General features: G+C 31.1%; 1 protein-coding gene across 1 annotated transcript in view; it reads left to right on the top strand.

Annotated features, from left to right (window-relative positions):
- The window catches only part of LOC111621818 (30S ribosomal protein S11-like), a 75,953-nt gene that overhangs the window by 39,319 nt on the left and 11,722 nt on the right, over positions 1 to 24,912 (top strand). The window contains exons 3-5 of the mRNA XM_023364070.1: positions 1,281 to 1,306; positions 1,378 to 1,452; positions 8,652 to 8,717. Of these exons, the coding sequence (XP_023219838.1) occupies positions 1,281 to 1,306; positions 1,378 to 1,452; positions 8,652 to 8,717 (167 nt within the window). The remainder of the gene's footprint in view (positions 1 to 1,280; positions 1,307 to 1,377; positions 1,453 to 8,651; positions 8,718 to 24,912) is intronic.

The following is a 24,912-nucleotide window of genomic DNA, read 5'->3' as shown; positions in this document are numbered from 1 at the left end:
TAATTTTATACATTTCTTGTGAAAGAAACATTTCTTATTCAACGGCCATAAAAATTATTTATATTAATGATGTCTCCAAAGTTCAACGACGTTTTCGCAGAAAAATAACTTATCAGAAATCGCGGCTGCCATTTGGTGCGCTGCTCCGCGACAAAAACAAGCGTAAGCAACGGCATAGTCAAACGGTGCACACTTGGTAAGTAATCCTACAATTTTTTGTTTATAGCATAGTTTATATGGATTATTCCCAAAAAATTATGTGTGTTTTGGAAATGTTGAGTCAAATTAGTCTAGAATCGGTTAATTTTATAGAAGAAAACCTTTCAAACAGCCTTAGTCCGTAAACTTCACACGTGTTGGGCTGTGATTGGCTCATGTATTTAAGGATTCCTACAACATAAAATTCTTATAAAGTGGAACGTATCTAAGCGTTATAGGGGGTCTACTGTATACATTAGCAAATATGTAATAATAAATTATTATATTATGCACAATTACTTATAAATATACTAGATAAACCATAATTAAACCAATGAAAATGCTTAAAAATAACCTCATCAATGACCATCTGAACAACCATTTCCTATGTTTTGTCAATGGTTGCTATTTAGATATTTGATTGTATTAATGTAAATGTTAACTTTAAAATGAAGCTAGATATGCTAGCTACTATGTATTTTAATTTTATTAAATTTTAACAAGTGTTAATTGAATAAAATTAAATAATCATCAAATGGCAATTTTTCATGAATATCCAACTTTCAAAATTTAATTATGATTGGTAAAATTATGTCTGTAGTTTCTTTTTTAATGTATTTGTTTTCCTTTAGTTTGTTGTTGTTATTTTTTTATTTATACCAGTTAACATTGTTTTTTTTTTATTAAAGTACTACTATTGCTTAATTTTTGAACTATGTATTAGGATAACTATATTACAGGTAATAGTTATTTATTCAAAATACATTAATGTCATTACTGTATATTAAATATATCAGCATTTTGCTAATGGGTGTATGTGATACTTATATTTCAAAAAAAATTATTTTTAATATATTCTAAATTAACTTAAAATCTAAGATTATTATTAAATATTGCTATTGAACTTTAAAAAACACTGTAAAAAGCCATCAACATGATGATTTTCTTCTTCTTTGATGTCATATCAATATCTAAATTCATTAATATTTTAGTTTTAATTTAGATTAGATTATTGCAATTTAGTTTTCTTTTCTTTTATAGTTAATAATTTTGTCATTTTAAAAAAGTTTTTTTTTTTACAGGAAAACTCATTGTAACTAGATCATGTGTAAGTTTACTTCTTTATAATTTTTATTATTAAGTTAAAATATGAAATGTAATAAATTGTTTCAATTACAGGGAATGGAAGGATTTAAAAATACTCGGAAAGGCACAAATGTTGCAGCTCAGGCTACTGCAATTTCAATGAGTTTGGTAAATTGAATATTTTATATTTTATTAAACAAAAAAATTTTTTTTAAGATTGATCAGTTATCCATAAAATTTGTGTTACAGATTTTAAGGAAAATTAAATTTAAAGGAATTTATTTATATGATGATAATTTATAATCACGTACACTTAACTCTCGATTTACATGGTATTTTAATTGAATGAGTTTCTCTTACACAATATTATTTTAATTTAAAATTAAATATTTTTGTTGGTAAAGTTAATATGTAGACCTAAGCTAAATATTATAACATAGCAATCATGTTGTAACTTTCAGTTTACATGCTCAGAGAGGGGATTTTTCATTTTGTCTCAGTTTTGTACTCAGGGCCACGCCATGCTATGATACACATAGGCGGCATTGTAAGGGGGTGACATATTGAAGACTTGCATCACACTGAGAAAATCTACTGCACAACCCTGTTCATACTGTAGGCATTGAACTTAATTCCCTGTCAGGAAATTTGTAAAGAATTAAATAGAAATAAAAAAAAGCCTCAACATTTAGTAAACTAATTAGAAAAACTAGGATTGGAAAAGTTAATAATGGAAGTGATATAACATTTTCAACTCAAAAAGTGAGAAAAACTGTACTTTTATTAATTATCTATAGAAAAAATTACAAAAAAATTAATAGTTGCTTATAGCCTGTAGCCTAGAAAATGTGTGATTTGGCACGTGACATATTTATGAGAACTTTCAAATTGGCTTTCTCATACCAAAAAGTGAAAAATCTCCTATGTAAAACATTTCTGTTTACCAATTGTGCAGCTCATTTATGTACTTTCCTTCAAATAGGTAACATGTAGAAATTTAGTTTTGAATTTTTGCAGTGAAGTTCTTAGCGAAATTTTTTAATATGCCAATAATTGATGAATGATTCAGAGATTGATTTAGATCTTTTAGATGATGATTCCTCTGATAAGTCTCTTTGTAATTCAGACTTAGATGATGATAGTCCCTCAGAATGGAGTGCATCTGATTCTGACTCTGAATCAGATTCTGTATTGCATGCTTGTACCAGCACATTATCGGGAACAACATCCATCACATCATCGTGGATGACATCAAGCACTCAAAGCAGAGAGGAATTTGATTTCACCAGAGATAAAGGCGTTAAAATTCCAGTGAACAATCCGGAAGAAATTTTAGAAATCTTTGAGTGCATCACAAATGAAGATATAATCAATCACATTACTGAAGAGACTAACAAACATACGGAAGAAGTAATATTGCAGGCAACTGAAAAAGGAATAAAAAGAAGAAGCAGAATGAATGACTGGCAAACTACAACTGCTAATGAAATTCAGCTTCTTCAAGGTATTTTTCTCTTGATGAGTATAATAAAAAAACCTGATTTACAATCATACTTTTCTAGAAAGCCACTTTTAAATACTCCAATATTTTACCAATGACAAAAGACAGGTTTAGCTTGTTATTTAAATTTCTACATTTCTCAAGCGATACTGATAAAACAGATAAACTGTATAAAATTAGAGACTTATTAGATTTATATAGAAGTAGTTTTAAAAGCATTTATGTACTGTAAAAGAATATCTATAGACAAAAGTCTTCTTTTGTGGAAGGGTTGGTTAGGATGGAGAATGTATGTTCCACTCAAGAGAGCTAGATTTGGAATAGAGTGTTTCTTCCTTTGTGAAACCAAAATGGGATACATTTATAATTTTGCAATGTTCACAGGGAAGGGAACACAATTTCTCATAACCCTGACTGATGTCAATACATCAAAAAAATGTCACTCAACGAATATTGTCATCTCCTTTGTGGAAGATTTATTAGATAAAGGTTATCATTTGGGAGTGGACAATTATTGTAGTAGTATATGCTTATTCGAGTATTTGGTACGACCGATTCAACCGATGTTATGGTACTGTAAGAAAAAAAGGAAAGAGTTGCCAAAGGATGCTATACTGAGTAAATTAAAAAAAAAGGAGAGACATCAGTCAGGTACAAGGATAAACTGATGCTGCTGAAGTGGAAAGACACCAAGATGTCTTAGTAATGAGTTCAACATATGACAATATGATGAGAACTATAAAAACAAAAAAAGGGACTAATAAACAAAAACCAACTTTGTGCGTTGAGTACAAATATCATATGGGAGGTGTAGATCTAATGGATCAAATATTATGCACAATTACTTATAAATATACTAGATAAACCATAATTAAACCAATGAAAATGCTTAAAAATAACCTCATCAATGACCATCTGAACAACCATTTCCTATGTTTTGTCAATGGTTGCTATTTAGAGATTTGATTGTATTAATGTAAATGTTAACTTTAAAATGAAGCTAGAGATGCTAGCTACTATGTATTTTAATTTTATTAAATTTTAACAAGTGTTAATTGAAAGTTGTGGACTCAAATAAAATACTTCTGTAAGCAGTGCAATGTTTTTTGTGCCCTGCAAATTGTTTCAAAATTTATTATACAAAGCTAAACTTAGTGTGATAGAGATCACTGTATATTTTATAAATTTGTAAATATTGTAAATTTGTTAAAATTTTTTGTATTTTTGTATATATTTTTTATCATTTTTTATCTCTCCATTATTTGAAAAATAAAAATAAATAAATTATGTACTATGAATGTTGTTTTTTAAAAAATAAAAACAAAGCACAACACACTCATCTACTATTTCCTTTGTTACCTGTACATAATATTTCTGCAAGAAACTAAAAAATAACTTCAAGTAGAAACATGAAAATATGATATTTTTACTTTGACTTATTTTTTTATATTTTCTTTTAATCAATGTAGAAATTAGCCAACAACTTTATATGGCGATTTCGTAAACAATTGTTTTTACATCATCTCTCATAAAGTAAAAACGAAATATAGCTACTTATATAAATTTCAAATTAAAAAAAACAAAAATAACTTTTTTATAAACATTCAATTACTGTTATATATGTTATTTAGATATGTCTATATTCTTTCAAATAAAAAAAAACTGCAGCATTCTAAATTGATGTAAAGTGATAATACAACTTATAGTATATAACGAAGATTGTCTTGCAGGGGATGGTTGCTTCAAAATCTAGGTCAAGTGCCATTCTGCTAGGGGGCATGGTCCTAACAGGAATTTCTTCATTTTTTAGAAAGATTTACAACTGAATGGTCCTAAAAACACTATTATTTGTTAAATAGGATAAGTATAAGTATAATTTTATTAAATTTAAGCTAAAAATTAAATGACAGTAATGATTTATGATTGTTTACATTTATAGCTGACAATGTAACTCCAAGAAAAATAACTTTTTTCAAGAAAGTTCCCACCCCACAAACCCAAGTCAATGCTTATTCGTTAAAGGATAGTCATTTAGCTATATTATACCAATTAGATCTTAACAGGCATGCAAACAAGGATTTTATTGTCCAACTAGCTGCAAAGACCCGTTTCGCTGGGTTTTTATTTGTTCGTACATTTGTATGTAATATAGTTTTTTTTATATATATAAAAGACTGTTTTTCTAAGTAATCTAGAATCTAGCTGCAAGGACCTGCTTCGCTGGGTTTTTAAAAAGTAACGATAGTGAAGATTAAGATAATTACATTATAGCTAATCTTACCTGTTTTCACAGAATGCAAGAATTAGGTCTCCCGTTTCCAGACTAATTAGAGACCTGGTCCTGATTCTATTTCTGAACATCTCCTGTTCACGTCAAGTCAAACGAACTATTTTCAATGTTTCTGGAACGTTTACAATCGTTCTATAATCGAACCAATATTCAAATTTTATGTTCGAATTTAAATTGAACAATGTTTGAATTAAATTCGAACAAATTCAAACAAAACATTCGAAATAGAAAGCCACTTTCAACCATTTTCAGCCCCATATCTCCCGCACCCTTATAACTATCGAGACGCAACTCCCCTGGTGCACGAATGGAGACTTGGGGCTACTACTACATACAAACACCATTCACGTGCGATGTGTAGTTTTGGCAGAAAAGTGAAATATAGGGACATACATGTCCATTTTTATATATATATATATATAGATATAGATGAAGGAAAGAAGGGTTTCCCATAGACTTAACATGGAAAGGAGGAGTTCTGTGGGTAAATTTAAAAATATGGGGTGGTAATAAATATTCATTGAAACAGATTTAGTCTATGTAGATAAAAGCCAGTCAGTGCTTAAATTGCAACCAACTAGTTAATTACAAAAAAAATTGACACTTACTCCAACTGGAGTACTTTGCAACAGTTTAACTAAAACCAGTTTCTTTAATGGTATCAATAGTACCATGCAAACAACTGGTTAACATGGCCATACTAAATTGACCAAAAATTATACACTGATCAACTGGTTGATCATCCTTGGTAGATGATTGATATAGAGAAAAGTATAGTAATTTGTATCAGGAAAGGAAAATTAGTGTAATAATAAATCATGATATTTTTCACAGCAACTTTTAATAATTTTTCATAAGTCTTTGTAATCCATATTTTCCAAATTTTCAATATTTCAAATATTTCTATTTATTGTCATTATTGTCAGTATCACTCATAATGATAATAAATACATTCATTTCCTGTGATGCAGATAACTGTAAATGTACAGTACGTAAGTTAATATTGCCAGGATGCAACAATCAATTCATAAAAACTACTGCTATGGAATTTTTATGACTAATGGTATGTAAATATGGGAGTTTTTTTGATTGCATTAAGATGTAACAATCTTCAAGTATTTACATACGTTAAAATTAATAATGAAATTTAGAATAAATTATTTTACAGTACTTATAAGAATCTACAGTTAAAATAATTGAGACTGATTTGATTTTTGTAATAAAATAAGACTGACATGTAGTTTACAATTTAGGATTATATCAGAAAAGCAATTTATTTCCAGATGGAATATATATAAATTCCAAGTATATAATTGAACATTATATGAACACTATAACTGGAACCTGTTACCAGTGTTCCTCACAAAAAAACACATTCTATCACAAATACTTTCGAACTTTTGAATTGTTCTTCCTCAGATAAAATTCGATGAAATGCTTCAAAATAGAAGGTAAATATTTGAAAATGAAATTGAATGTCCATATGAATAAATCCGTTGCGTGTTCGTGTGTGAGTGGTTGTAATTAAAGGAACTAAAACACCTTTTAAAACTGGAACTAAGGACCTCATTCTGGACTTGGAATTCCTAATAAAAAGCCTGCCAGACACACAAAAAGTGTACTAAAGATGGTTGACCACGTTAAGAATCAAAAAAGCTAAAGAACAACCTGAGGTCGATAAGCTAAGAAGTAAAGTAAGATGTGCTAGCAAATGGATGCAACAAAACGGCATCATTCTCACCAAAGTGAATAAGTCTAAATCACTAGTCCTCATGAAACGTAGCACTTACCATCAAGGATTGAAAGAATACATTAATGTCACCCAATATGAGAGGGAGAACAAGGACTTTGTTGACAAGATACAAAATAGAGTCAAGCGCTTTGTAAATTCCTAGCTAGCCAAACACCTGGCATTTGGTCGATGCCCCAGATACATCTAAGCTTTTTGCGTTTTTCCAAAACACACAAGATAGGCCAACAACTGTGTCCTATCGTAGATAAAGCCAGGACTCCCATCTGTAAGTTAGAGAAGGCCACCCACAACCTGCTATCTTGTCACATGGAAAACTATCCTTACACAATAAATAACCAATGGATCTTATTCATCTCCTCCAGGATCTATTCTCGACACCACAATTTATTACCATCTTGGACTTCAAATCTCTTTACCCTTCAATGGAACTCCCTTTAGCCTTTTGCTCCCTTAGGGATGTTTTGCTTAATTTTGTTCAGGATCAAATACTACACCAACAAGTGCTAGAGATGGTTTATCTGATATATTATAATTCTATTTTTACTTTTGATGGAATTGTTTATAAGCAAAATAGGGGAGTCCCCATGGGTAGCCTGATGTCCAGAGACCTATGCGAAATGGTCATTAGACAACTTGAGTGCAAGATCCTTCCACCATTCCTCCCAAACATCCTGCTCTATAAGAGAAATATAGATGACATTTTCATCATGTGGAAGACAGTACCTGACATGTCGGCTTTTGTGCAAGCCATTAATAACAACCCATATGGCTTAATGATAGGAGTTGAGCAATCTAGCAGCAATGAGGTCCACTTTCTGGACATAATAAACATTAGATTGGAAGGATCCACTATTCACACGTCAGTATACCGCAAACCATGTGCAGCTTCAACATACATACTCGTGGATTCATGTGACCCATTCTCATACAACGCTGCTGCATTTAACGCTCTGGTTAAGAGAGCATTTTCCCATTCATTCACCACACAAGCCCTAGCCACCAAGTCAGCTCATGTTAAAAAAATAGCAACCAGGCATGGATACCCTACTCTGATGTACTGTTTGATTAATGGACATTACTGCTCACAATGAACACCCATCTTGCATGCAAGGATCAGCACCAGCTCAGGCAATCAAACATGTGTCCTGATCACATTTAATTAAGCCCTTATCCCACAATGCAGAATTCGACAAAGCCAAGGTCATCATTACTACACCCACATGGAGATCTAAAATGGCTAGAAGCCATATCCATTTACAAAGCTAGCCACATGACTGCCTGTATCAACCAGAAAGAGGAGCTTAATCTATTGGTAGCCTGGCAGGCCCTCATATACGGCAAACTTTAATTACTACCACCCATACATGAATACACATGCCCAGTGCAATGGATTTATTCATACAGATATTTGATTTTTAAATATTTATGTTCTATTTTGAAGCATTCCATTGGATTTTACCTGAGGAAGAACTATTCAAAAGTTTAAAAACATTTGTGACAGACCATTTTTTCATGAGGAACACTGGTAACAGGTTCCAGTTATTGTGTTGATTTCACCCCTGGTGTTAAGGTGATGTTGAACTTCTTATTGAATATGATATATATCAAATTAAATATTTCTTGACGTGTGTTATCTTTTAACTTATTTTTTGTTTAATTCTACCAAAATAATCACAATTTAAATCTTGTAGTTTGGAGTAAGAATNCAATTTATATATATATATATTTTTTATAAAATAAAGTTTATTTTATCTTTATAATTAATAACTGAGAATAAGTTATTTGAAAATTTTTAGCATTTAATTCACTTCATTTATTTTTAGAAAGCATTAGAGAATGACTGTAAAAAAGTCAGGGTGGTGATAAAAGGTTTAGGGCCTGGACGAATGGTAAGAAATTTTATCTTTCAATTTAAAATTTATTGTAAATGTAGTTTTAGTTTTGTAATATGTATGAAATTTATTTTGTAAAAGAAGCTTGTTTAAATTGAAATAATTAAAAAGTATTGTAATTTCCTGTGAATGATTCACAGGTTATCTGTATTTTAAAATCAATTTAAAATGGAGATGTTGATTATGAGCTGCTGCAGCAGGAAATCTCAATTTAAATTGCATGTACAATCCTATTTAGCAGCTTCTTTTTTTTCTAAACTTACTAAAAATATCTTTAAAATCATGAAATATCTTTTGCATTCTGCATATATTTGTCTCCATTAGTTTTTCTATAAACCACTAAAGACACATATCTATAACTTGCCTTCAGTTGTGTTTTTTTTTTTTTGTTTTCTAATTGTCAATCCATATTTTAATTGATATTATTTGATACTCCTTCTTAAACTTGTCTTGAAAGCAGAATTAGTTTCTATTATTTCTTTTCTTTTTGTATAATGATCCTCAGATAACTGTTTAGAAACAGATTGTTGATTTTAGCACATATGTCTTCTATAGTGAATGAAATACAGTGGAACCTCGGTATACGACCTTAATCCGTTCCTGGTGTTTGGACTTATACCGAATAGGACGTATACCAAACCAGCCTTTTCCATAAGAAGTAATGCAAAAATGATTAATCCGTTCTCATGTAAAAAAAAATGGCTGGCTTTAAACACCTCGCTTTCCTGGCTAGTTTCTGCTTGATTTTTCATGAGATCAGCATGTATCCTTTTAACTTTCTCGCAAATAATTTCTTCCGATACGCTGTTGCCGGCACACTGTTTTTCAGTTATCCAAAGCAAAAGCAATTTCTGGACATGATCTAATGTCTTCGATCTCTGTTTAGAAATTGATTTAACCCCTTTTGCAACGTTAGCAAATTTAATAATATTTTTATTTTTCACGATTGTCGATGTCGTCGTTCTCGGAATACAGTATGCAACAGTTAAATCTCGAACACGCATGCCACCTTCATATTTCTCAACAATCTCTTTTTTCAGTTCCGTTTGGACAAAATACGTCCTGTTTTTTTATTTTTCTGTTGCCCTTTTTTATTTTTCTGTTTGTCATTTTTTTATTTTTCTGTTGCCCTTTTGCAATTCATGATTAATAAAAATAATAAAATGTTACTTACAAATTAAAATCAGAAGAAATTTAACAAAGTTATAAACCATAGCACCGCGAACGTCTAGTCTAGTGTAGTACACCGATAGTGCTACTTGTTGATAGATGGCACATATAATTAAGTCGTATACCGAGCAAAATTTATTTTGTCCAAACAGGACGTATTCCGAATTGGACGTATTCTAAAGCAGACGTATACCGAGGTTCCACTGTATAAGTAATTAATTAATTCTCAAGCCTGCCTGTGTTGTTAGATACTATAAAGTCTATATATAACTTTTTTTAAGAAAATCAGTAATGGTGATGCTAATAGCAATTATTTCATTTACCACTTATCTTATGTGTATAATGCAATTATACCTGCCAAAGAACCAAACAAACTATGCTGCTAATCCAAACCTTTTCTTGACTCCATTTCTTCAAACATTAAATGTATTTAATATATATCACATACTTGAAATATCTTGGCCATATACTACTGTATATTGGCTGAATCAGTATTAACAACTTTGTTGTGATGATTAAAAATTAATTTTATATGAGAGAAATGCATGGAATCATGGTCTGATTAAACTGAGTTTTAACACAAGACTGACCATTTAATAAAAATGTAAGAATTGTCTTTTGAGTGATCTGTTTTGCATTAAAAATTGGTTTAATGAAAACCATGACCCAATCTGCTTTCCTCAGATAAAATCTATTTTAACTGTCACAACAAATTAAATACATTACATTAGCCATGCTAAAAAAATTTTCTGATTAATTTTTTCAAGTTTATTTAGCTTATTATTATTATGTTGGGTTTAGTGCATTATACTCATTATTATTATATTATTTTTATGTATTTATAGTATGTGAAAAGAAAAATTTTTCAAAATTGTTTTGATCAGCAATTATCAGTCTCATTGGTGTTTGGGACATTGTGACTCAGTAATTATATCACTAATAGAATATAACTTCTTGTTCTCTCCTTTGGTATAAAGTGAATTTTGAGGACTAGTCCAATATATAAAGAAGAAAGTTTGTTAATTCTTTATACATTTCAACACAGTTTGAGAAAATTCATTGAAACTTTTCAGGGATCATTTTCTCATCGAGGAGGAGGAGGTGGTTAATGACTTTTGCTATAAAATCCTTAATCAGAACCCTCCAATAAGGTCTTCTGTGAGGATTCCATATTTTTACAATTAACAAAAATTATAATGAAACCTTTAATGAAAAAATGTTAATTTTTATTAAATACTGCTGGATTTTATGGTTTGATGAGTGTTTTTGATATTAATATTAATCTAGTTTTCAGTTGTTACTATAAGTATAATGAAACCCTAAATTTCCTTCAATAAATATTTTTAAAGTCTAATAATATAACTTCTGTCATGTCAGGAAGTTGTATTGTGATTAGGGAAACCCCGATAATATTGCTACTAATACCGTATTGATAGTTTCCTTTGGTATTGAGTACTTTTTGTACCCATTACTTTTGGTCTGATATCAATACTGATTCTGTAAATTTATCGTCTGATGGAGATTATTATTTTTATTTAAATAAAATTGAAGACAAAGTCTGTCCAAAAGGAACCACCATTTATTTTTTCTGTGTTCCAGACAATAAACATTCTTGGCGACTGACCTTTCCTTGTAGGCTACTTGTCGCCAGAAGTTGAAAAAGTCCTTTTAAAAAACACAAAATATATCCAATTAAAAGTACAGGTAATTTCTAAAATAGGAACAGGTGATATACAGACGTCTTGCTTGGATCCATCATACTTTCATTGGGTTTGATACTGCTTTTATCTACTAAAAGGTCAGTTGCCAAGAATGTGTATTGTCTGGAACACAGAAAAATAAATGGTTGTTCCTTTTGGACAGACTTTGTCTTTAATTTTATTAACCAACACTGATGTTGATACTTTTTCTCAGATATTGGATCTGGTATTGTTAAATTTTTCATTGATGGGTAAGATCCAACCAAAGTTGGATTTTGCAGCTGAATCCGAAACTGAATTTGGGTTTTAAAGTCATTTTTAACCAAAACAAAATTCTACACTGTTTTTGGTTAAGTTAAATTTATATAGTAAATATTAATGACTAAAAAATTAATAAATTTATTGCCATATTTACTCGGATATAAGATGAGGTTTTATTCATTTTTCACTGCTTCAAAAACCTAGGTTGTCTTATACACACGAATGAAGAATTCTTTGCGTGTTTGCAATAATTTCTGTAAACCATATATACTTCATGCTGTCATTATAGGTCTACAGTCTATTTATCGTAAGTTGGCACCTACTGTAAATGTGAGATCCAGCCTGGGGTACAGAGTAGGTTGTTACGCCTGTATCACTTACTAGGCAGCTAGTCGGTGAGACCAGTTCTCGGTCGTCCAAAGAACGGCCTTTCCCAAACGTAGGGAAATGAGTATGGAGGGCTTTACTGTTAAATTATAATTTAGAGCGGAAGTTGGTGAGGGCGAATTCACCTTCTTCCTATGTCAGGGTCCCGACACCAGTTTGTCAATTATGTTCCGCGGACAAACACGCGTGCGATTACTTTATAGATCTGATTCAGACTCAAATTAAGAGACATATCTTATATAAAACAAACAAAAGTAAATTTAATGATTCAATATAAGTAAAACTAATACAAAATATCAATGAACGAGGGGAATAAATACGACAATTAAGATACACGTCGAGGGAGATATGAACTATATTATAACCGATACGAGAGAGAGAGTTCACAAAATCGTTAGAAACATACAACCTGTTCTAGTTGTCGTTTGTCGTCTTCTCTGTATGCAAGGGACACTTCGGAGATAAAGTTCATTTACTTCTTTCCAATGGGAGATCAATATGTGCACAAAGTCAAAGTATCACTTCTAAGTGCTAACTCGGGAATTATTCTATGGGACTCGTCTGAGGGCATTGGTCATTAGGAGGAAAACATGTGGAGTTCAGACACTTCCAACTCTGTTGATGAACTCCCTGAATTCTGACAAATTTCCTCTATATGTGACGATCAGCGACCAATCATCATGCAAAGATTCCTCCGTGAGAACGGATGGAAAGGGGGATATGTGAGGGGTAAACATTTCCCATCAAAGTGAGAGTTTTCGCAGAAAAGGGAAAAACAGAGGATGTACTAACTTCTGTGAAAGGAAGTAACATCTGTTATCTATTTTTCCCACGTTAAAACGTTATTTTTCTCACCCAAACGAAAGAATATTTTATAACAAAATATTAACATTATTAATAAAATTACTGATTTAGACCCAGGGGNGATGTACTAACTTCTGTGAAAGGAAGTAACATCTGTTATCTATTTTTCCCACGTTAAAACGTTATTTTTCTCACCCAAACGAAAGAATATTTTATAACAAAATATTAACATTATTAATAAAATTACTGATTTAGACCCAGGGGCCTTTCAGGTCTCACATAAACAAATTAAGACACACATCCCTTTGTTTATTGGTTTAATCCTACATCCATCAATTAAAAACTGCATTGCATCTCATTCGTTTGCAGAAAATAGTTTCTCGTTATATAAAAACATTAATGAAATACATGTCACTTAGCAATGATTATAAATGTAGTTATTTTATATTAGTTAAATTGTTATTTTTAATTAATATTAGCATATTATGAATCATTAAAAATAAATTTTCCTGATCACATGCACTATAATGTTTTGGTTTTGTTTTCCATGCATTTGATAATATTTTGTGATTAAACAAAATAAAATTAGAATTGTATTACTACATTTAATTTTCTTTATTTTGATCTCTAAAGTCATATCTCGTCCTATACACAAGGTTGTCTTATATCTNATTTGATAATATTTTGTGATTAAACAAAATAAAATTAGAATTGTATTACTACATTTAATTTTCTTTATTTTGATCTCTAAAGTCATATCTCGTCCTATACACAAGGTTGTCTTATATCTGAGTAAATACGGTACATTAAATTTTATTTATATACAGTATGCTTAAAGTTCAAATTACTATTTTTAAATAATTTTCCAATTATTTGAAAAGCTTGATAATATATTAAGATCTCAAATCAACTGACAGTATTGGTAACATTTCATTTATATTAGAAATCAGTTTTAATAATAAACAACATGCTTTATTCTACTTAATTATGTTAAAATTAAAAGTTTCAATTAGACAAAATGTTTCAAAATCAAGCCACAGACTAGACAACAACAACAACTAAAAAGATTTCCAGTTTCAATACTCAATGCTGATACTGGCTGGTATTGATAATTTAAGATTGCTACTGATACCAGTATTGATACTTTTTTGGTATCAGGATGTCCATAAATGTGATTTTCAGTTTTAGTATGTTTTAAGTAACTATATGGATGCTTCATTTTACATTGGAAGTTGTATCATGCTCTCTGGTTTTTGTGCATTTCCAGAAGGACAAGTAAAATGACAACTTTAAATTACATTTATGTTTAAGGTTATTTTTATGATCAAGGAGCAGAGACCCAGGTAACAACATGCATATTTGCCAACCTTTAGAATGGGGATTAGCTAGGATGTTGGTAGAAAAACTCTGATTTTTGGATAAAAATGCTGGCAACATAAAAAGCAAAAAAAATTCTTTATTAACATTGATATTGCACAACACTTAAATACCTTTAATAAACAAAATTTAATTTTATCTCTGCATATGATGATATGTAAAGCTATTGCCATAAACACTGTCGAGAGTATGGCAATAGCTTTATACTCTTTAACTTCACAATTTAAAAATGGTCAAATATTTTATGGGACACATCATATCTACACCTATATTCCATCTTGATATTGAATGATGAATGCCTCCTGTTATGTCTTTGTGCAATATTTTGCTTTGTTAATAATTTATTTTTTTATGGTACAAAAGAAGTTACTATCAGTCAGTTTATTGACTTTTGCAGCAATTATTAAGGACAATAATTTTTCTAGTTGTGATTTATTTTCTATCTCTTTTTCTTACTATACTGAATATCTTTTCCTTTTGCACACAGCAATATAGGGAGGCCCTGCAATGCTGTGTGGCAAAACCATCATCCTTAAATCTTAGTAAAATCCCACAAATCTCAAAGAACCATCTGGTTTTTTTTCTTGAGAAAGTTCATAACATACAACCAGTATATTCTTAAGTGATGAATCAGATGTTTCCTCTTTTTTGGTGGAGAAACTGTAGCACTCCTCAATAATTTGGTATAACTGTAAAAGTAACTCATTTCCTCAGCCATAATTGATTTAATAGACCAACATGATGGCAGACTTGAAGATCGCAATTTATCTTATCTGCCATTTAAAATTATTACATTTGAGCTAAAATTCTCATACATATACCAACATACATATATAAAAAGATCAATCTTGGTTGCTTCTCAATTGAAAGAATCTGAGAACATCATTCTGGTTCACTTCAATCATTCATAATAATATACATACATTGTCTTCAGTGTATATATTGGTATTAGACTCATTAATTAAATGAAGTATTTGTGATAATATCAAATTCTTTAAAAATGCTGACAAAAGGGAAAAGAAGTCTGTCCACTGACAAAGCATACAAAATGCTGCTAGTCAGTGCTAAATGTTGATAGTTGGCAACAATGATAATAGTGTCTCACCTTGTAAGACTCTTAATTACCATAAACACAAATTTTAATTGCTTGCTGATGGTTCATGTAATCAGAAATGTTTACTGATATTAAAAGCATTTGTTTAATTTGATATAAGGGGTGTAGACAAATTATCCTTTATATAGATCAATGTAACATATCTTGCTATCCATACAGATTAAACATCTTTTGGCCAAAAAACAAGGAAAAAACCAAAAAATTGATCTATGTGGGATGTAAATTCTGTGAATCCACAGAAATAATAATTTTAATTTTTAATAAACAAATTTAAAAATTATAGATACTCTGATTCATAAATAGCTCTATATTAAAAAGTGAAAGAGTACGTGGTTAGTGTTGGATTGGCAACAAATATTGGCCCAGAAATGTATACAAAATGTAGATCCAGTAATATATACCAAATATATGGGTTTGTATTGTGGGAATGTCATCAAGTAAATGGCCAACTGGGAAATTCTTGATTTTCCAGTGGTCAGTTCACCACTATACTTCATCAAAAGTGAAAGAGTGAATTATTAAGATATATCCAAAATTTAGAATTTTTAGAATATTGATGCTTTTATTCATTTTATGGGACACATCATATCTACACCTATATTCCATCTTGATATTGAATGATGAATGCAATTAAAGAATTATTTTCTGAAATTGTCTAGCACAGTGGCAAAGTGGACAATACTGCTAAACATTGGTGATTGACTGCAGGTGAGTATCTGACCAATGTTCTGAATATGACATTTTCTGGGTATTCTTCATTTGTCTAACATCTAAATATGGCCAGTTTCCCATAGAACAATCCTTGTGAGAATTCCTCCTTGACAGATTACCCTTATGTTGCATTGACTTGTCCTATCAAACCAACATTTCTGAAATTGAAATCAATAGATTTAGTGATTGATTATTATTTAATTAATTACCAGATGTAGACACCAAAATATGTATTTGTTTTTATTGAGAATAAAGTAATTTAATGAAAACTTTAATACAGTTTGATTACTTATATTTTTAACATATAACAATCATAATTTAGATATTAATTAATTAATCCTGACTATTCTCATCTCCAATAAATAAGCAAAATCATTCATTTGGCCTATATCTCAGGAACTATTGATTAGATTAACATGAAACTGAACTTACAAGTAGAACATTATATTCTTTATGCCAGTGTTTTTCAACCTGTGGGTCGCAACCCCCAGGGGGTCCCAAAGCCTGACATGGGGGGTCGCAGGTGAAAGAAAAAGACAAGTGTTTGTAGGTCCTACACTACAATAAAAAAAACTAGAATTTCAGTAAGAAGGCTGTGCCTGTTTATTTTACAGTACAATTGGTTTTTTGATTGATATTTAAAGACAGAAAATTAAATACGTAGTTTTTAAAATCGCTGATGTAATTTTAATATGGCCCTGGGGGGTCGCCAGAATTTTTTAACTTGTAAAGGGGTCGCGTATTCAAGAAGGTTGAAAAACACTGCTTTATGCAACAAAACAATTGAAAAGCAAACATTTAATCTAAATTATGTCAAACCAGAAACAAGAAAAAGTACTAAGCATTGTTGCAAATCTTTTTGCACAATAAATGAGTAACCTTTTAATGCCCAACCTGCCATTGTATTGGCTCAATAATTCACTGCTAAGTTACCCAGCATTCCGATACATTGGCTTTTAGAAATTCTCAGAATTTTTTCATTGTGACATTTCTAAGAAGAATGTGTTGACCGGTGGAAAGTTCTAATAGGTCTAATGAACACTACAACTTACTACATGGCATAATTGCATTTGAGACAAAGAATTTTTAAAAAATTGTCACCATTTTGTTCTTGTTTCTCATCCTACATGGAGTGTTTTCCTTGTTTCTTAAGGTTGTACATTCTAGTTTACTTCACTTATTTTATATAGCATATTATTCTAATATTAGTTTGTTAATATTTATTTATTATATTTATTCATTTATTTTTGCCATATTAGCTTTAGTATTAGTTTGTATCGTATTATATATCTTTAGTTTGTGATATTATTTTTTCAGTAGTATAGTAGTTTATTTTACTTATATATGTATTTTTTATATCTTGAAATATTTTATATTTTTTCATTTTGTAGTTAACTTCTGTTAGTTGTTTTTTTAGTTATTTAGTTGATTCATAATTTACATACCAACAGACTGCCGAAAATCTATCGGGTTAGTTTTATGCTAATTAGCATAAAACTAACCCGATAGATTTTCGGCAGTCTGTTGGTATGTAAATTATGAATCAACTAAATAACTAAAAAAACAACTAACAGAAGTTAACTACAAAATGAAAAAATATAAAATATTTCAAGATATAAAAAATACATATATAAGTAAAATAAACTACTATACTACTGAAAAAATAATATCACAAACTAAAGATATATAATACGATACAAACTAATACTAAAGCTAATATGGCAAAAATAAATGAATAAATATAATAAATAAATATTAACAAACTAATATTAGAATAATATGCTATATAAAATAAGTGAAGTAAACTAGAATGTACAACCTTAAGAAACAAGGAAAACACTCCATGTAGGATGAGAAACAAGAACAAAATGGTGACAATTTTTTAAAAATTCTTTGTCTCAAATGCAATTATGCCATGTAGTAAGTTGTAGTGTTCATTAGACCTATTAGAACTTTCCACCGGTCAACACATTCTTCTTAGAAATGTCACAATGAAAAAATTCTGAGAATTTCTAAAAGCCAATGTATCGGAATGCTGGGTAACTTAGCAGTGAATTATTGAGCCAATACAATGGCAGGTTGGGCATTAAAAGGTTACTCATTTATTGTGCAAAAAGATTTGCAACAATGCTTAGTACTTTTTCTTGTTTCTGGTTTGACATAATTTAGATTAAATGTTTGCTTTTCAATTGTTTTGTTGCATAAAGCAGTGTTTTTCAACCTTCTTGAATACGCGACCCCTTTACAAGTTAAAAAATTCTGGCGACCCCCCAGGGCCATATTAAAATTACATCAGCGATTTTAAAAACTACGTATTTAATTTTCTGTCTTTAAATATCAATCAAAAAACCAATTGTACTGTAAAATAAACAGGCACAGCCTTCTTACTGAAATTCTAGTTTTTTTTATTGTAGTGTAGGACCTACAAACACTTGTCTTTTTCTTTCACCTGCGACCCCCCATGTCAGGCTTTGGGACCCCCTGGGGGTTGCGACCCACANCGTCCTCATCCAAAAGAGCCTGCAGTTGATGGTCCTCAACCTTCCTGGGCCGATTTTCACGCTTCTTGTCACTCAGGTAAAAATTTCCATCTTTGAACTGACGAAATCAATCTCTGCACATGGTTTCCGATAAAGCTCTGTCTCCATAAACCTCCACAAGTATTCGATGTGCTTCGGCAGCCGATTTCTTCAAATTAAAGCAGAAAAGCAAAGCTTGCCACATATGCTCTTTTTCTGGCACAAAAGTAGATATGATTACAAAAAAAATATGTTGTTGTATGAAATATCTGATGATGTGCACTGATTAATGTTGACAGATGTCAAAATCATCAAAAAAACAATATGGTGTCGTCATGGTAACTTAATACGCTCGCTTACGCCATCTATTAGCAAACAGCGGATTTAAGCTTATACACCTGGTATTTTGACAGCTAGCATTTTAAGGCTTCTTTGTAAAAAATTTTGTTTGATTCTGTGCAATTGTTTATTTTTTGTGTCCCATCAAATATGGAAGATCGAAAGATTATTTTTGGCATATTTTGTTTTTTTATTACCAAAAAATCAAAATTCTGTTCAAGCGAGAAAAAAATTGTGGTACATGTATGGAGATGATGTGTTGAGAGAAAGACAGTGCCAAAACTGGTTTACAAAATTTCGTTCTGGCAATTTCAATATTGAAGATGCACCACGTTCTGGATGGCCAATTGAAGCCAATGAAAACAAAATAATGGTACTGATTGAAGCAAACTGCTGAATAACAACACGTGAAATCACTAAGAAATTAAATTTGTCAAATTGAACCGTTTATGATTACTTGAAACAAATTAGTTTCATTTCAAAGCTCGATACAGTGGTACCTCAGGATACGAAATTAATCCGTTCTGCCACTGAGATTGTATCATGAAAATGTCGTAAGGTGAATCATTTTTCCCCATACGATTACATGTAAAACCAAATAATTCGTTCCAACACGAAAAACACACTCAAATTAAAGCTAAGTAATACATTAAAAAAATAACTATAGTAAGGAAAACACTGAAAAATGCATTTTGTAGTTGTAAATGTATAAGTAATCGTAATAGAATAATAATTGATTGAAAAAAAATGTAGTTTTATTTGCACTTTACCTTTGAGGATAGACGAGGTGGGGGTGTAAATTGGTGGTAGAAGAGAGAGAGAAGGGAAATGATACTAAAACTTAACTTACATAATGTAACAATAACTTAAAAATAACTTAGAAAAGATTTTAAAAAATTAGTGTTGTTTTATATATTTTTTATTTTTACTTTTATTCACTGCTTTTTGCTTTCTTTTTTTCACTTCTACCAGCACGTTCACGTTTGGAAAATATCTATCCAAAGAGGTTTGGCTTTGCCTACTTTTTAAAATGTTTCTAAAATGATTTTGTCATTACTCCAAGCAGAAATACGGCCAGTGTGAACCTTTTCGGGATGTTTCTTTTCAATAAAATCAGACACTTTCTGATAATACCTCAAGATTTCCTTTATCGAGTGAGATCCTTCCACGACGAAGCAAACACGTGGACTGAGACCGATGAACAGAAGTAAATAAAAAATGGCGCTGCGAACTAATGTAACGTCATATGGTGAGATTTTGTTCGTATCATGGAGCAAAAATATGTTCGAATTTCATGTCGTATCCTGAAAATTTCGTATGCTGGGGCGTTCGTATCCTGAGGTACCACTGTATATGGGTTCCACATGTTCTTAAAGAGAGATGCTCTCTTTAGTGGGATTTTAAGGAAATTTTTTTTTGGAGCTTTTACCAGACAATTTAACAATTGATTTGAAAGTATACTGCCATTGAGTAAACAAATTGAGTAATATCATCAAACAGAAAAGGCAGCCAGAATTGATCAACAAAACAGGTGTAGTGTTTTACCACGATAATGTCAAATTTCACACAAGTTTGGTAACTTATCAGAAACTGTTATAACTTAGATGGGACATGCTATCACACCAACCATATTTATCAGATCCAGCACACTCAGATTATTACTTGTTCTGGTCTATACAAATTTTTTTTAACTGTAAGACAGTTACTTGAAATGACAATGTCAAAAATCACTTGGATCAGTTTTTTGTAAGCAACAATTAAAACTTATGAATATGAAATCATGCTACTACTAGAAACGATGACAACAGGTATTTGACCAAAATGGTTGATATATAATTCAATAAAATATTTATTTATTATAAAAATATTGTGTTTTTTCCACGGGAAAAAAACGAACTTACTTTCCAAACAACCCAATATTTATATACTGTACAGAATTTTTAGATTTTTAGAAAATAGCAATTTTTTTTTTTTTTTTAATTATTAGTCTTTGATTGCTGGTCCTAGTTTTAGGTTAGATTAGGGGTTCCCAATCTTTTTTATACTGTGACTCCCTTTACTGGCTGTAATTATTTTGCGATGCCCATCTAAAACAAGATATCAGCATGTGGCTCTAGCAAATATTAAAATTACTTTATTATTAAAAAAAAACTCCAAAGAATATAGAATCGTAATAATTATTATTTATTAGAAAACATAACAGTACAATTAATGAGAAGGATGAGCTTGCTTTTCTGAGCATAACTTCTCAAATCGGGGCTGAATTTTTGAAATTGCTACTCTCATTTCTTTTTCTAAATTAATTTGTGACTTTATTTGACTTGATTACTGCAACTGCAGAAAAGCCAGTTTCACAAAAGTACGACATAGTAAACGGCAAAAGAACCTTCAAAGCTGTAGTACTGATAGCAGGATATTCTTGGGATACATTGCTCCAAAATTGAAATAGTTTGTCTTTATCGAATCATAATTTTAGGCTAGCATCACAAGATAATTTTAATAGCTATTCTTCCCCCACTGTTGAAAGTATAGATGGGGGTGGGGTTGATTGGGGTGGGTCTCTAATCCAGTCGTATTGATCTAAATTCTTTGGAAAATATGTATCAAAATAGGTGCTTAGCATTGATAAGTGTTGGATAAATATCGATTGAAAACTTGGCTCCAGATTTTGAATAGATTTTTCTTGCAGAAAGCCATTTAAAACAGGAAAACAGTCAGTATTTCCATGCTCCTCTTCTATTTTTCTTTTCCACAACAGCAACTTCTTTTTAAACACTGCAATTTCATCAGCCAGGAAAACAAGGTTGTCGACTGATGTTTCAGTTCTAGCAATTTTCTAGCAAAAAATCTCGTGGTTTTCCTTGTAAATTACTGTGAATTGTTTCTAAATGACGTTTCAATTTATTAGGAAACATACTTTTAGCTGCCAGCACCTTATGACAAACAACACATTGGGGTAGTTCCACATTTCCTTTGCTAACGTAGGTAAATCCAAAATCTAAATATTGGTCATCATATTTTCTGTACTTTTTTTGTTTTTCTACAGTTTCCTTTGTACTCTTTCCTGAGTCTTCAACACATTTTCTATTTATTTGGATAAAGATATTCATTTTACAATGCATAATTTAAATACAAACACTTGAAATCAAAACAATGATTCATCAACGCTTGTAATCGACGAAAACAAAAGACTGAACAAAAGAGCGGGAAATTGGAGGAGTGGGGTGATGAGACACATGCGGCGCGCACTCACTCATTACGTCGGGTGCAGACAACCTGTGGGTATCGTCTCGCGACTCCCCTATGATAGCGCAGCGATGCCCCAGGGTGTCGCGACGCACAGTTTTTGAAGCCCTGGGTTAGATAATTTAGATGATTTGAATGTAGTTGAATTTTTAGATGCTATAGATAGCAAAAATGAATATATCCTGCAAAGCAATTCCTCTTCTAGTAATGAGGATATACCAAATGCCACATTTGCAATTGTTCAATGCTTTTCAGATAGTGAAAATTCAGACATGGAAGATGAGGATTATAAGGGAAATTTTATCACCTTAAACAACCTTTTTCTATTCTGTTCCAGTTTCAAGAACTAGTTGGACCAAAACACATGCCTTCTTCTGATTTCCCTCCTGTAGCTTATTTCAAGCTATTTTTTACAAATTTTCTTTTGACCTTGATGGCAACAGAGTCCAATAGATATGCACAGCAAATAATATCAAGTAAAACAGGTTCACTTCCAATTTCTTTGAAAAATTGGAAGAAGTTTACACTTGCTGAAATGAAAGGATTTCTGGCTTGTGTTTTAAATATAGGTCTTATCAGGAAGCCTACAATAGGAAGCCTGCTATACAAAGCCTACTATTGGAGTACTCTCTCCTCTCAAGCCACTCCTTGGTTTGGAGAGATGTTTTCAAAACACCGTTTTGCCCATTTTTTTTGCAATTTTTTTTATTTTGTAAATAATGAACATTTGCCAGGCCTACAGAACCAGATTATGATTCATGCGCAAAATACAAGCCACTTGTAGAGCATGCAAACAGGATCTTTAGACCTCATCAGCAGGTTAGCATTGAAGCAAGCCTGATAGGCACAAAATGCAGAACCAGTCTTACACAATATTTACCCAATAAGCACCATCACTGTTGGGGAATAAAACTTTGGATGTTATGTGACTCTGTATCTAAGTATTGTATGAGTTTTTTTATATACAGAGGAACAAAATCCCAGGAAGATAAACAAAACATCCAAAAAAATGGACTTGTTTTACTGTAGTGAAAAAGCTGCATGATATTGGTGGATACTTGAATAAAGGTTACCATGTCTTTGTAGACAATTTTTTTATGTCTGTGCCACTAGTCCTCCATCTTTAGCAGTTTAAAACGTACATCACTGGCACTGTTAGAAGAAACAGGAAAGCTTTGCTACCAGCAGTTCTGACAGAAATTTGCGTTGGAGAAATTAAGTATTGTAGATCCGATTCACTTCTTGTATGTGTTTTTTGCAACAAAAAAGCTCAAAAAATACCTGCAATTCTCAAATAAAACCTGCTAGTCATGCCACTGCTGAAGAAGAGGATGTACAAAAAAAGATGTGGTAATGTCCAGAAAAAACTGAAAACTGTAACTTCTTACAAGTTAATGGGTGGCATTGACACCTCAGACATGATGATGCACTGCTATCTGGATGAAAGGTGCACAGTCAAAAATTGGAAAAAGATAGCTTTTAACATTATAGGCAGGATGGTGTTAAATAATTGTCTTATATAAAGAAAATTATAAGGGACTTGGAAAGATGAAATTGCAATATGCTTCACTGAGTCCATCATTGAGTGCTTGGGTAAAGAATGGATGGGATACAAAAACAGTAGAATGGATGATCCTCAAGGACCATCAGGTCTCAGAAAATTACCTTGGAGAAAGGAATTGAACTGCACAGTGTACAGTACAAATTAAAAAAAGGAGAAGAGCTAGAAAAGTTTGCCAGAGGGAACAAGTTCCTTCATGGTGAGTACTTTCCAAAGCATAAATGTTAAGTCTCAGAAGGTAAGTAATCCTTCTGATTATTTCATGCACTTACCTGCCTCTCACTGGTAACCACCTACCTAGCTCTTAACATTTCAAAATTTCCACAGCAAATAAGTGGAAAAGGTAACAAAAAAAAAAATACACTACCCCAAAAAATTTTTGTTTTTCATAAATCCATCCTCTGGGTCCTCTTCCTGGGAAGTGTAATATCAGCTGGTAGCTGAAGAAACTGGTATTTTCTACTTACATAAATTTATAATTTTGTATCAAAAAGTAATAGATGAGGTTTGTACACAACAAGAACTAAAATTCTATCAAAAATTAGTCATAATGTGTAGAAGTATTTTTGGAAAAGAAAAACTATACTAACAGTCTTCATTCAATATAATAGAGCTGACTGCATAAGCATGTAAAAACTTTGATATAATTTGATTAGATTCTGAAATCCTTTAGCTGCAGAGATGAAAATCAGAAACACTCAACATAGTGCTTAGAGATTTTCTATTTTTTAATGATTTTTTTTAGATTATGATATCTTGCTAAAAATCAGGCTAGAAGATTAATGTTTTTTATTTTATATCACAAACATGTCAATGTCACACTTTTCGATGGCTAAATTTAAAATAATATTTTAAATTTCTGAAATAAATGTAAAAATAAAGAAAAATTAAAAAGGTTTGATCAATTTGCAATGTTTGTAACCTTGATATATCTATTTTCTTACAAACAAAATAAACTGCAAGTCTCTAGCATCATGGTCTGAAAAGTTATTCCTGTTCTATT

This window comes from Centruroides sculpturatus, unplaced genomic scaffold (assembly GCF_000671375.1).
Source record: "Centruroides sculpturatus isolate CEXI.00-Female unplaced genomic scaffold, Cexi_2.0 scaffold169, whole genome shotgun sequence".
NCBI lineage: Eukaryota > Metazoa > Arthropoda > Arachnida > Scorpiones > Buthidae > Centruroides > Centruroides sculpturatus.
Note: the sequence above shows the minus strand (reverse complement) of the source record. Positions and strands in the feature narration are given on the sequence as shown.